This window comes from Pseudonaja textilis, chromosome 1, assembly GCF_049901715.1.
Source record: "Pseudonaja textilis isolate UNSWEBS1 chromosome 1, rPseTex1.2, whole genome shotgun sequence".
Taxonomy (NCBI): Eukaryota; Metazoa; Chordata; class Lepidosauria; order Squamata; family Elapidae; genus Pseudonaja; species Pseudonaja textilis.
The window spans coordinates 232,751,133-232,766,606 of NC_141990.1; the positions used below are offsets into that span (position 1 = coordinate 232,751,133).

General features: G+C 42.1%; 1 protein-coding gene across 12 annotated transcripts in view; it reads left to right on the plus strand.

Annotated features, from left to right (window-relative positions):
• The window catches only part of TSPAN4 (tetraspanin 4), a 754,211-nt gene that overhangs the window by 721,536 nt on the left and 17,201 nt on the right, over window positions 1–15,474 (plus strand). For all 12 annotated transcript variants that reach the window (XM_087920957.1, XM_087920956.1, XM_087920962.1 and 9 more), the window contains one exon: window positions 13,876–13,977. In XM_087920957.1, coding sequence (XP_087777083.1) covers window positions 13,876–13,977 — 102 coding nt within the window. The remainder of the gene's footprint in view (window positions 1–13,875; window positions 13,978–15,474) is intronic.

Consider the following 15,474-nt stretch of genomic DNA (forward strand, 5'->3'; position numbering starts at 1 on the left):
TGCCTGAACAGTGGTGGGGTTCAATTTTTTTTACTACCGGTTCTGTGACCATCGCTTGATGGGCGTGACAGGGGAAAAATACTGTAAAATCTCCATTCAGAGGTGGAATTTGCCGGTTCTCTGAACTACTCAAAATTTCCACTACTAGTTCTCCAGAACTGGTCAGAACCTGCTGAATCCCACCTCTGTACCTGAAGTCTAAGAGAATATGGAACCTTAGGCTGAAATTGTCATTACTTAGATGAACATGATCTCTATTAGTACAGAAAACACTATAAGTATCTGATAATATATTGTACATTCATGTTCATGAGAAGTGTGGACAAGAGTATGCCAGTTTTGCTTATATAATCTCCAATGCAGCAAAGAATGAGGAATATGTTACAAAGAAAACTCCTTTTTAATTTATTTATTCAATTTCTCTTGGAATCATGCAGCTCTTTAAGGCAGCTTCACTTCACTGAGATTTCAATGACAGCCTCCTTTCAAAATGAAGCCAGAGATTGAAATGCTTCCTTGCTCTCCCCTGTAGAGGTTGTGTGCAGAAGCTGCTTCTGGCAAAGTGGGATGTTTCTCATGGCTTGGCCTCCCACCACAACTCTTTGCTAGGACAAAACCACACACTCCAGGAGGCATCTTGTTATGCTGAGGGAAATTGACATGTCTCTGCAAGGGGGATCTGGAGCAATCCGAAGGCCTTCTCCACTTTGCATACTTCTCTCGGACAAGTGTGTCAGGCAGCAAAAAGTTGAACAGAAGGCTAAAATCAGTTAGCACCAAAGGGCCTGGCAGAAGAGATGCGTTTGTAAATGCAGAGAGAAAGAGAAAGCCAAAGGGGGTGGGGAGTGCGGTGGACATTACATCATTTCTGTACAATGCCTTCACAGTGGGGATTTGATCAGGAAATTTTAATGGCCAGATTCATGACAGGAAAAGTATCTTATACTCAAGGCTCCACATGTTAAAATTACAAACAAAGGAGAACATTTGTGGCTAAGACTTGAAATGAGGAGTCTTTGATGCTCGGTGGTTTTCGTGCAGATGTTTCATTACCCAAACTAGGTAGCCTCATCAGTGCTGAGACAGCACTGAGGACCTCTCATGTCAAACTCATCTTGATCCTATCCTTGCTTATTTTCCCTCATCCATCCTAAAGTTTACTAGATTCATGCAGCTAATGAATAACAGTGGAGCCTAGATGAAACCATATGGGGCCTGGTAAGATCCAGGAACAGTGGGGGGAGTCTAGCACGGCTCACAGGCTTACCTGTGAGCAGTCAGATCAGGGCTGCTCAGTTGGTGCACAGGCACCATGTGGGAAGGCAAGATAAAGGCAAGCCACGAGGACCCAGTGTGCCACATAGAATGTGAGGAGTGCCTGGGCGGGGTGAGCGTCAGGTGGGCGGGGTGAGCAAGCATCAGGTGGGCGGGGCAAGCGAGCGAGCAGTGACCGGGCAACTGGGTCAGGGGCATGGCCAGCCAGAAGTTACTACCAGTTTGGCGACCCACACCAAATCCTTGCTAACAGTTCGCCCGAACCGGTGTGAACCAGCTGAATACCACCACTGCCATATGGGACAACCAAAGTGTTTCATATTCACTAGCACCACCTTCTGAATGAAGCTTGATAGGAGGATGAGGTCTGCTGCCAAACAATGTTGATGTGGCTCTTTGTTTCGCCAATGGAAGACAAAGGAATCATGAGAGTTGAGGCAGCATCAGTCCATTCAACTTTTTCTCTATTAGAAAATGCTCCCCGGGCATAATTTTCATCCCCTCTTGACAAACAAGTTTAAATCTACCCATGAAAGATATATATTTCAGGTTACCTGCTGATCACCTCTACCTTAGGTAAGGGCCTCTCCACAGTTTTCACTTACTGCCACTGATTTTGATTTATGTAAATTGTAATCAATGGTTCCCTATTGAACAGAAATGTATGGTAAAGCAGTCTATTATGATAAAATGTGAAAGTCTGTTAAGATATATCGCAGTTAATAAAATATTCCTCTGGACCCTTCGGACAATTTATAAAAGTTGATTTGTTGTTATTAGAACTTAACTGCAAAATGAAACACGTTAAAGCAACTATGTTAAGTAGAGCAATGTTTCAGCTTTGGTAAGAGAACCCTAAAAGTTTATAGTTATGATAGAAAGGCAGCAGAATTCACCAAAGAAAAACAACACTTTTGTTGTTGTTTTTTGCAGTTTCCTAGATTTTTTTTCCCATCCCGGATCTGCCCATCACATATTACTTTGCACAACAATTGTGTGTCAGTATTGTAGCCAATTTTTGCAAACTAACATATCTACTGTATACTTGAGGGTGGGGATTTGTCTCCCACCTTGCAGGATGCTTTCTGAACATTTCATTACCAGGCCATGTAACATCGTCAGTGGAATTTAGGGAATTCCCTAAATTCCAATGAAAATGTTACCTAGCCTGGTAACGAAACAGTCAGAAAGCACCCCACAAGTTGGCAGAATGAACTTCCACCCTCATCCTTCGCACAAGTTACAGATATTCACCACTATTACACATCTATACTTGTCCAATGCCTTAGTTCATTACTTCTTTTCTCCCTATTACATCTTTTTAAAGTTTGTTCTGTGGGCCCCAGTGCAATTAGCACAGTAATTTCAGATGATTGTTTCCATGAAAATGATGGTGAGTAAAGGCAATATTTTCTGATACTGTTCTAAACTGGATATAGATAGATAGATAGATGATAGATAGATAGATAGATAGATAGATAGATAGATAGATAGATAGATAGATAGAGTGTGTGTGTGTGTGTGTGTGTGTGTGTGTGTGTGTTTTCTTAAGTTTTCGTGGGTACTTACATGTATGGCAGTCAGCTTTGTTCGGGTATTTCCCCACGTCATTGTAGTTGTGCTTTTAAAGTTGTAACAACTTTTCGGCAGAATCTCATCTGCCATCATCTTGCCATCATCTTCTATACAGAAGCCTGATGATGGCAGGTGAGATTCTGCTGAAACGTTGCTACAACTTTAAAAGCACAGCTATAATGGGAAAATACTCGAACAAAGCTGAATGCCATATATGTGTGTGTGTGTGTGTGTATACACACACACACACACACAATATACATATACATATACATATACATATGTATATATGTATATGTATATACATGTATGTATATATACATATCACTCTGAGAAGCACAGAGCCGGAGACAGAAGCCTGAAGATGATGAATGAGACTTCATCGAAACGTTGCCTAGATACTTCGAATCTTATGCGGGAGAAAACCCGAACAACCAAAGATCCATATTTGTTGAAAAACTGAACAACTTCCTCACACACCTCAACAGCCTACACCCCAAAATACAATTCACCATGGAAACAGAAGCCAACAATCAACTTCCCTTCCTAGATGTCTTGGTATACAAAAGATCCAATGGCTCCCTAGGACACACCATCTACCAGAAGAAAACACATACTAACCGCTATCTACATGCACTCTCACACCACCACCCAGCACAGATCAATTCCGTAGCCAAGACACTCATCTCCAGAACAAAATGCTTAGCCGATGAACAACACCAAAAAACCGAACTACACACTCTCACCAACGTACTTACAGCCAATGGATTCCAAAGAAAGAAGATTACCCACCTAATCCAAAAAGAAACCCCAACCAAAATCCAAGACAGAGAACAAGAAAACGGCAAAGCCCTCCTCCCATATATAAAAGGCACTACAGACAAAATTAGCAAGATCCTCCAAAAACACAACATCAAAACAGCATTCTGCACAAACAGAAAAATATCCACCATCCTAAGAAACCCCAAAGACAAAATCGAATTAGAAAACCAAGGAGTATACGAAATCCCTGCACTGCCTGCCCTACCACATACATTGGACAAACTAACAGAAGAATAAGTGCACGCATTGAAGAACATAAGAACTCAATCAAAAAGAAGAAACGACCTTTTCCCTGGTCCAACACCTCAAAGCCACAGGACATGAAATTGATCTTAAAAATACCAGAACTATCGCCAAAACCGAACACTTCAACAGCAGAATAATCAGAGAAGCCATAGAGATAGAAAACGCCCACACAGCATGAACAAACGAGATGACACCTCCCGCCTTCCAGCCATTTGGAAACCCGCCCTCATGAACAGACGAGTACCTAACATGAAGAAGGACACCAGACCCACACCCATGAGAGCCACACAAGATGCCACCACCACACTTCCATATAGAAAACAGACTCCCACCCATTCAGAAAATGAGACACGACCATGGACCAGAAGCTGCACTACAGCTGCATCACTACCCACTTCAAACCCCTCTGAGCCATACATGAAGCAAACCGACACCCACTATGAAGATGCAGCAGGACCACGTGCTAGAAGCCAAACAGCAAGATCACAACTCACCAGCTCAAATCCCCAGCAACTAAGACTAACCTGAGCACAACCAAGCCCCACCTGAACAGAACACGCCTCCAACCAATCAGAACACGGCTAACCCCCAACCAATCAGAACACAGCCAAACCCCTACCAATGAGAACACACCCCACCCAATCAGAACACAGCCAAGCCCCCACCCAATCAAGTCCCACCCCCACTGGCAGTTAAAAGGAGGAAGCAGCTGCAATCTCACATTACTCTGAGAAGCACAGAGCCGGAGACAGAAGCCTGAAGATGATGAATGAGACTTCATCGAAACGTTGCCTAGATACTTTGAATCTTACGCGGGAGAAAACCCGAACAACCAAAGATCCACATACAAATACCCGAGAACCTCAGAAAACAAATATTGCACCTCTACGGGAGGAAACCCACCATCTGACCAGGACTTATGAAAACTTGAAGTCCAAAGAGCCTCCATTTTATGTGACCTTGCATTCCTATGCAACTGCCGAGATCAAAATTTAATTCCCACAAGCTTCCAATTGAAATTCCACACCAACACAGCAGCCACCAAACGCATCCTTAAAAGAACAGAACTGGCCCTAATTAGAAATGAACTTCACACGAAAAGGTTTCTCCTAGACCAAATCAACAAAGATCTCCTCACACTCCACCTCAGACTCAGCAACAAGATTCACCCTCTACTTTGGGACAAATCCAAACAACTTGCTGTCTGGAGAGCCAAACACAGACCACCCTCAAGACAGATACTCACACCAACAAACTCAGGAAACTACAACAATGCCAGAAACCAACTCCCCTCCCCACAGCCACACATGAAACAAACATTGCACAACATCTCAGACAAGATCCTCACTGAAGCTGAAACCAAGGTCCTTTCAAAAGGATTCAACTTTGCTGTCGCTCCCAAACACATCCCCACAGAAACCATCATATGTGGAGTTGAAACCAGCCTGACCAAAACCAACCCTGATGATGCTAACAAAATCAGACTCAAAATCACCAACATCCTCTGCACTAGCAAACCACCCAAAAGCAACTTATCCAAAGAAGAACAAACTGCACTACTTAACCTGAAAGAAGACACCAGCATAATAATCCTACCAGCAGACAAGGGCAATGCGACAGTGGTTATGAACACATCTGACTACCAAACCAAGCTAACCAACCTACTCCAAGACCCCACATACAAACCCCTAAAGACAGACCCCACTACCTACCTAGAAAAAACTACCAAATCCAAAATAAAAGCCTCCCCATCAGTGAAGAAATCCAGCAACGAATCATACCCAGAGAAAAATCATCCAGATGCCCCAAGCTTTATGGTCTCCCCAAAATACACAAAGAAGGAACCCCACTCAGACCAATAGTCAGCTCCATAGGCTCACCTCTACAAAACCTAGCCAAATTTCTGCGCCAAACAACTACAACCTTATGCAGAATCCATCAACTCACACGTAAGAAACTCATTCCAGTTCATCGAGATCATAAAGAAACAAAACTTACAACCCAGCGACCTACTAGTAAGCTTCGATGTCATATCCTCTTCACCCAAGTGCCAATAAAAGAAGCCTTGACAGCCATCCAAAACAAATACAACCCCCAAGCACATCCTAGATCTAACCAACCACTGCCTATCCAATACATACTTCACCTACAATGGACAAAAATACAAACAAATAGAAGGAGCACCCATGGGATCACCCCTCTCACCTGTCATCGCTAACCTCTACATGGAACACTTTGAAACACAAGCTCTAGAAAAATACGACCACAAACCCAAACTCTGGCTCAGATACGTAGATGACACCTTCATAATCTGGCCACATGGGAAAGAAAAACTGAACAACTTCCTCACACACCTCAACAGCCTACACCCCAAAATACAATTCACCATGGAAACAGAAGCCAACAACCAACTTCCTTCCTAGATGTCTTGGTATACAAAAGATCCAATGGCTCCCTAGGACACACCATCTACCAGAAGAAAACACACACTAACCGCTATCTACATGCACTCTCACACCACCACCCAGCACAGATCAATTCCGTAGCCAAGACACTCATCTCCAGAACAAAATGCTTAGCCGATGAACAACACCAAAAAACCGAACTACACACTCTCACCAACGTACTTACAGCCAATGGATTCCAAAGAAAGAAGATTACCCACCTAATCCAAAAAGAAACCCCAACCAAAATCCAAGACAGAGAACAAGAAAACGGCAAAGCCCTCCTCCCATATATAAAAGGCACTACAGACAAAATCAGCAAGATCCTCCAAAAACACAACATCAAAACAGCATTCTGCACAAACAGAAAAATATCCACCATCCTAAGAAACCCCAAAGACAAAATCGAATTAGAAAACCAAGGAGTATACGAAATCCCCTGCACTGCCTGCCCTACCACATACATTGGACAAACTAACAGAAGAATAAATGCACGCATTGAAGAACATAAGAACTCAATCAAAAAGAAGAAACGACCTCTTCCCTGGTCCAACACCTCAAAGCCACAGGACATGAAATTGATTTTAAAAACACCAGAACTATCGCCAAAACCGAACACTTCAACAGCAGAATAATCAGAGAAGCCATAGAGATAGAAAAACGCCCACACAGCATGAACAAACGAGATGACACTTCCCGCCTTCCAGCCATTTGGAAACCCGCCCTCATGAACAGACGAGTACCTAACATGAAGAAGGACACCAGACCCACACCCATGAGAGCCACACAAGATGCCACCACCACACTTCCATGTAGAAAACAGACTCTCACCCACTCAGAAGATGAGACACGACCATGGACCAGAAGCTGCACTACAGCTGCATCACTACCCACTTCAAACCCCTCTGAGCCATACATGAAGCAAACCGACACCCACTATGAAGATGCAACAGGACCACGAACTAGAAGCCAAACAGCAAGATCACAACTCACCAGCTCAAATCCCCAGCAACTAAGACTAACCGAGCACAGCCAAGCCCCACCTGAACAGAACACGCCTCCAACCAATCAGAACACGGCTAACCCCCAACCAATCAGAACACAACCAAACCCCTACCAATGAGAACACACCCCCACCCAATCAGAACACAGCCAAGCCCCACCCAATCAAGTCCCACCCCACTGGCAGTTAAAAGGAGGAAGCAGCTGCAATCTCACATTACTCTGAAAAGCACAGAGCCGGAGACAGAAGCCTGAAGATGATGAATGAGACTTCATCGAAACGTTGCCTAGATACTTGAATCTTACGCGGGAGAAAACCCGAACAACCAAAGATCCACATATAAATACCGAGAACCTCAGAAAACAAATATTGCACCTCTACGGGAGGAAACCCACCATCTGACCAGGACTTATGAAAAACTTGAAGTCCAAAGAGCCTCCATTTTATGTGACCTTGCATTCCTATGCAACTGCCGAGATCAAAATTTAATTCCCACAAGCTTCCAATTGAAATTCCACACCAACACAGCAGCCACCAAACGCATCCTTAAAAGAACAGAACTGGCCCTAATTAGAAATGAACTTCACACGAAAAGGTTTCTCCTAGACCAAATCAACAAAGATCTCCTCACACTCCACCTCAGACTCAGCAACAAGATTCACCCTCTACTTTGGGACAAATCCAAACAACTTGCTGTCTGGAGAGCCGAAACACAGACCACCCTCAAGACAGATACTCACACCAACAAACTCAGGAAACTACAACAATGCCAGAAACCAACTCCCCCTCCCCCACAGCCACACATGAAACAAACATTGCACAACATCTCAGACAAGATCCTCACTGAAGCTGAAACCAAGGTCCTTTCAAAAGGATTCAACTTTGCTGTCGCTCCCAAACACATCCCCACAGAAACCATCATATGTGGAGTTGAAACCAGCCTGACCAAAACCAACCCTGATGATGCTAACAAAATCAGACTCAAAATCACCAACATCCTCTGCACTAGCAAACCACCCAAAAGCAACTTATCCAAAGAAGAACAAACTGCACTACTTAACCTGAAAGAAGACACCAGCATAATAATCCTACCAGCAGACAAGGGCAATGCGACAGTGGTTATGAACACATCTGACTACCAAACCAAGCTAACCAACCTACTCCAAGACCCCACATACAAACCCCTAAAGACAGACCCCACTACCTACCTAGAAAAAACTACCAAATCCAAAATAAAAGCCTCCCCCATCAGTGAAGAAATCCAGCAACGAATCATACCCAGAGAAAAATCATCCAGATGCCCCAAGCTTTATGGTCTCCCCAAAATACACAAAGAAGGAACCCCACTCAGACCAATAGTCAGCTCCATAGGCTCACCTCTACAAAACCTAGCCAAATTTCTCGCCAAACAACTACAACCTTATGCAGAATCCATCAACTCACACGTAAGAAACTCATTCCAGTTCATCGAGATCATAAAGAAACAAAACTTACAACCCAGCGACCTACTAGTAAGCTTCGATGTCATATCCCTCTTCACCCAAGTGCCAATAAAAGAAGCCTTGACAGCCATCCAAAACAAATACAACCCCCCCAAGCACATCCTAGATCTAACCAACCACTGCCTATCCAATACATACTTCACCTACAATGGACAAAAATACAAACAAATAGAAGGAGCACCCATGGGATCACCCTCTCACCTGTCATCGCTAACCTCTACATGGAACACTTTGAAACACAAGCTCTAGAAAAATACGACCACAAACCCAAACTCTGGCTCAGATACGTAGATGACACCTTCATAATCTGGCCACATGGGAAAGAAAAACTGAACAACTTCCTCACACACCTCAACAGCCTACACCCCAAAATACAATTCACCATGGAAACAGAAGCCAACAACCAACTTCCCTTCCTAGATGTCTTGGTATACAAAAGATCCAATGGCTCCCTAGGACACACCATCTACCAGAAGAAAACACACACTAACCGCTATCTACATGCACTCTCACACCACCACCCAGCACAGATCAATTCCGTAGCCAAGACACTCATCTCCAGAACAAAATGCTTAGCCGATGAACAACACCAAAAAACCGAACTACACACTCTCACCAACGTACTTACAGCCAATGGATTCCAAAGAAAGAAGATTACCCACCTAATCCAAAAAGAAACCCCAACCAAAATCCAAGACAGAGAACAAGAAAACGGCAAAGCCCTCCTCCCATATATAAAAGGCACTACAGACAAAATCAGCAAGATCCTCCAAAAACACAACATCAAAACAGCATTCTGCACAAACAGAAAAATATCCACCATCCTAAGAAACCCCAAAGACAAAATCGAATTAGAAAACCAAGGAGTATACGAAATCCCCTGCACTGCCTGCCCTACCACATACATTGGACAAACTAACAGAAGAATAAATGCACGCATTGAAGAACATAAGAACTCAATCAAAAAGAAGAAACGACCTCTTCCCTGGTCCAACACCTCAAAGCCACAGGACATGAAATTGATTTTAAAAACACCAGAACTATCGCCAAAACCGAACACTTCAACAGCAGAATAATCAGAGAAGCCATAGAGATAGAAAAACGCCCACACAGCATGAACAAACGAGATGACACTTCCCGCCTTCCAGCCATTTGGAAACCCGCCCTCATGAACAGACGAGTACCTAACATGAAGAAGGACACCAGACCCACACCCATGAGAGCCACACAAGATGCCACCACCACACTTCCATGTAGAAAACAGACTCTCACCCACTCAGAAGATGAGACACGACCATGGACCAGAAGCTGCACTACAGCTGCATCACTACCCACTTCAAACCCCTCCGAGCCATACATGAAGCAAACCGACACCCACTATGAAGATGCAACAGGACCACGAACTAGAAGCCAAACAGCAAGATCACAACTCACCAGCTCAAATCCCCAGCAACTAAGACTAACCGGAGCACAGCCAAGCCCCCACCTGAACAGAACACGCCTCCAACCAATCAGAACACGGCTAACCCCCAACCAATCAGAACACAACCAAACCCCTACCAATGAGAACACACCCCACCCAATCAGAACACAGCCAAGCCCCCACCCAATCAAGTCCCACCCCACTGGCAGTTAAAAGGAGGAAGCAGCTGCAATCTCACATTACTCTGAAAAGCACAGAGCCGGAGACAGAAGCCTGAAGATGATGAATGAGACTTCATCGAAACGTTGCCTAGATACTTCGAATCTTACGCGGGAGAAAACCCGAACAACCAAAGATCCACATATAAATACCCGCGAGAACCTCAGAAAACATATGTATATGTATATGTATATGTATATGTATATGTATATGTATATGTATTTGTTTTCTGAGGTTCTCGCGGGTATTTGTATGTGGATCTTTGGTTGTTCAGGTTTTCTCCTGCGTAAGATTCAAGCTCATCTAGGCAACGCTGATGAAGTCTCATTCATCATCTTCAGGCTTCTGTCTTCGGCTCTTGCTTCTCAGAGTGATGTGAGATTGCAGCTGCTTCTTCCTTTTAACTGCTAGTGGGGGTGGGACTTGATTGCCCCCACCCAATCAAGTCCCCAATCAAGCCCCCACCCAATCAAGTCCCACCCCCACTAGCAGTTAAAAGGAAGAAGCAGCTGCAATCTCACATCACTCTGAGAAGCAAGAGCCGAAGACAGAAGCCTGAAGATGATGAATGAGACTTCATCGAAACGTTGCCTAGATACTTCGAATCTTACGCGGGAGAAAACCCGAACAACCAAAGATATATATATATATATATTCGGACCAGCTACTCAGTCACTAAGCAAAGTGGCCTCTAAGTGAAAAATGACATGACCACAGCTTCTAATTTTACTTCAGCTTTCTTTGCTTTAGGGTATCAGAAGGATACAATCCAAACAACAGGGCAAACTCAAAGAGTAGAAAAAAATTGATTCATGGAAAAGCCTGGTAAAAGGGCAAATTTTATAACCCCTCTATATTTATCCACTGCCCCTCTTCTCCTTTGGAACACTCATCCCAGCGCTGGGATAATTAGCAAGAAGGGAAATAATGTTTGTAATTACTTTCATTGGAGAGGAAGTCATCAGAGAGTAAGCAGACACACAACAAGGAATATACATTGAAATGACTGCACCGGCGATGGCTGTTTGCCCACTGCATTTACAGGTGTGAGCTCTGAGTCGCTTAGGAAGCAAACAAACTCCTTTAGTATGAAATTGATTAGGGGTCTTGTCAATTTCAGGCAACAGCTGAGAGCCCACTGAGCTTTCTAATCAACCAATTAAGGTCACAGAATTGAGCTTGTTATCTTGCAGTTAGCACTTTTTAGGGACACCACTGCACTGCTGAGAAAAGAAGCTCAGGAAAATGGCCTGTTTAGGCAATCTCTCCACTCTGCAAAGGGTTTGGTAGGGGGGACAGGTCAGACACAGAATGACATGTATTAAGTGTACGTAATGGTGAGCATAGGACAGAGAGAAGGATGCTGTAAATATTGTAAATGCAAGCATTGATTGAGATGCGACTGTTTTATCACCGTTGTAACTACAGTCGCTATCCAAGGCAGTTATTAAACAAGCGCCTTCATAAATAAATTTGCCCTGTAGTAATATCATAGCAAGACAACATCTTACCATACTGAAAAAATATTATCACCATTCATAGTCCCTCTTCTCAGTTCTTTAAGACTAGGGCATTTTACAGGTTCTAAATATTTACTGTGTGAAAAATGACCACTGATTTTCAGTTGTTCCGTAAAAAAAACCTTACACACAGAGGTGGTATTCAGCAGGCTCTGACCAGTTCTAGAGAACCGGTAGTGGAAATTTTGAGTGGTTTGGAGAACCGGCAAATACCACCTCTGACTGGAGATTTTACAGTATACTTCCCCTGCCACAACCACCAAGCCACGGCCACAGAATTGGTAGGAAAAAAAAATGAATCCCACCACTGCTTACACTGGAAATCATAATTCATCCCAAATTGTTTTTTCTCTGAAGAAATATTTCCAAAATTAGAAATAAACTGGAAAGAATAATAAATTCAATTCTACTGTATGGTTAAACCTTTCATAATATGAAGCTATTCTACACACCCTTTCTTGATTTTTTTCTCCTTATAATAATGTGGAATTATTAAACAAACAAAACAGAAGAAAGCAGTTTTGCCACAAAAGTAAGCAGTAATAAGATTCTAACAATGTTTAGATCTATTTAAAATTGATTTTTGAATAGATTTTTAGCCAAAATAATACCTAGATAAAGGAAACTACAGATAGTAATAAAAAAAACAGATGCTATCTCATTAAATTTCCAGTAAATACTAAATAATGATGTCTGTATAGAAAAACAAAACAATTTTTGATGGACAAACTAACTGGAAGCCTTTATAATAACTAGGTAATATTATTTTCAGTCACCATTTTTAATATTGGAAAATTGAATAGGGAAGTTAGGAAAATATATTGTTCAGATACTTGTTTTTCTTTGTACAGCCCTTGAATTATAATGCAATTGAGCCCAAAATATCAATTGCTAAGCAAGGCCTTTTTTGTCACAGTTGTTAAGCGAAACATTACAGTTGTTAAGTGAATCATGTAGTTGCTAAGCGAATCTGGCTTCCCGCATTGACTTTGCTTGTCAAAAAGCAGCTAAGAAGGTTATAAATGGTGGTCACATGACCCCAGGACAATGCAGTTACAGATTAATAGAGTTGGAAGGGATCTTGTAGGTCATCTAGTCCACTCCCCCGGCCAAGCAGGAGACCCAACACCATTTCTGACAAACGGCAGTCCAATCTCTTCTTCAAAGCCTCCAGTGATGAAGCTCCCACAACTTCCAAAGGCAAGCTGTTCCATTGGTTGATTGTTCTCACTGTCAGAAATTTATCCTTATTTCTAGGTTGGATCTCTCCTTGATCAGTTTCCATCCATTATTCCTTGTCTGGCCTTTGGGTACCTTGGAGAATAGCTTGACCCCTTCCTCTCTGTGGCAGCCCCTCAAATATTGGAAGACTGCTATCATGTCTCCCCTGGTCCCTCTCTTCGCTAGACTAGCCACACCCAGTTCCTGCAATTGTTCTTTGTATGCCTTAGTCTCTAGTTCCCTAATCATCCTGGTTGCTCTTCTCTGCACTTTTTCTAGGTCTCAACATCTTTTCTATAGTGTGGAGACCAAAACTGGATGCGGTATTTTAGGTGTGGTTTTACTAGGGCTTTATAGAGTGGTATTGCCTGAATTTTGATCACTGCAATGGTTATAAGGGTGAAAACTGGTCATAAGTCACTTTTGTCAGTTGTAACTTTGAGCACTCTGTCAATGAATGGCTGTAAGTCAAAGACTACCTGCATGTTGTATTTTTTAATATGTCACACTTGCAGTTTCACTGTTGCTATGGCTCTTCCATCCAAAAGTGCTATTTCACAGAGTTTGTCATCTTGGATGCATATATAGATATATCTATCTATCACTGTATTTGCTTTATTTTCAGATCGATAAGTATGCTCAGCGGGACTTGAAGAAAGGCCTTCATTTGTACGGAACTGATGGAAATATTGGTTTAACTAATGCATGGAGCATCATACAAACAGATGTAAGCTTGTACTTCTTCGTTGTTCTTTCCCTTAACAACAGCGGGTTCTAAGCCTACACCCTCATCTGCCTGGCTTCAAATTTCCAATGAAAATAATTTAATTTGGATTTCTATAAGCATTTGCCTTAAAATAAAAGCAAATACCACTGCACTGTACCTGACCTGGAATCAAGGCCCTGATGTTTAATGGATCTTTCCCCAGCCTACTTTGGAATCTACAGATAAGGGTTTAATTTGATGCTTTGGTGCTCATCAGTATGCAGAGAAGCATACACGCAGATAGACAAAATACATAGGAAATCCCACAAGGAATTACAGAACACAGGAGATGCCACATTTCAATCATCATGCTATAACATTAGTGATAGGAGAGAAAATGAGACAAAGAAGTTCACAAGTTATTTTCTTCAGTCCTCTTTCTTTCCTCTTTTGCATCCAAGGCACTATTGAATAAGTCAGCAATCAAGAGAAGGAACATAGTTGTTCTAGCTATACATTTGAGAATACAAGAACACGAGATCAGGGTTGTACTTTTTAATCAGCTTTCCATTTTATACTAAGAACACACACACACACACACACACACATATATATATCAGGTGTGTCAAACTGGTGGCCCTCTGGCAGTCCACCAATGGAAGAAAAATGTCGTGAAACATGGCACTGTGATGTAGTGAGTTTGACACCTGTGAAATATATGCATATACAAATGCATACAGATGAATCCCAAATATTTCATTGATTAGCCAACTCTGTAAGTCAGAAGAATGAACTTTAACAGTTTGAGAGTTTGATATATATTTGATGTTGAGACCATTTTAGTCTTGTGATTAACCTCGCCCTTGTCCTGGCTCCAGAATTGACATACCATTTGTTCTCACTGGAATATATTTTTACAATAAAGTTAATAATGGCTTGATAGAATGGCAGGAATTGTATAGGTACTAATATGCTTGGGGAATGCTGCAAGCTTGATTGGAGTATAGGATCTAAAATTATGTTTTTTGTAGAGATACAAAATTCTTACCAAGGATTCTAAAACTCTTGAAATGCTATCCTGCACAGTTTTCAGTAAACAAAGTAAAACTTATATTGATTATACAACAGCACCTCTTTGGTTGTTCTCTTAAAAGCAGTGATCTGTCCATTTTAATTTTAGATTTAGTCATCTATATGTACATGAGGCATCCCAATTTCTTTCTGTTGATAAAAAAATTAAATAGTCCTATTATTGCAGCTATATTTCAGGTCACCTGAATTAGCCTGTATTCTCCACTGGTATTTAAAATTGTTTACATTTTCATACAGTTCATCACTCTGTTTAATACTGTTTTTGTGTAATCTGCATAATGGGAATGGTTAATCACAATCCCAATAATTTGTTCTCTTTCCAGTTGAAGAAGCTACATTGTCTGTTCAAATACCTCTCACATTTGTATGAATGCACATTCTCAATTCCAAATTGCTGTAACATGTTACTTTGCACAAATAGAAGGC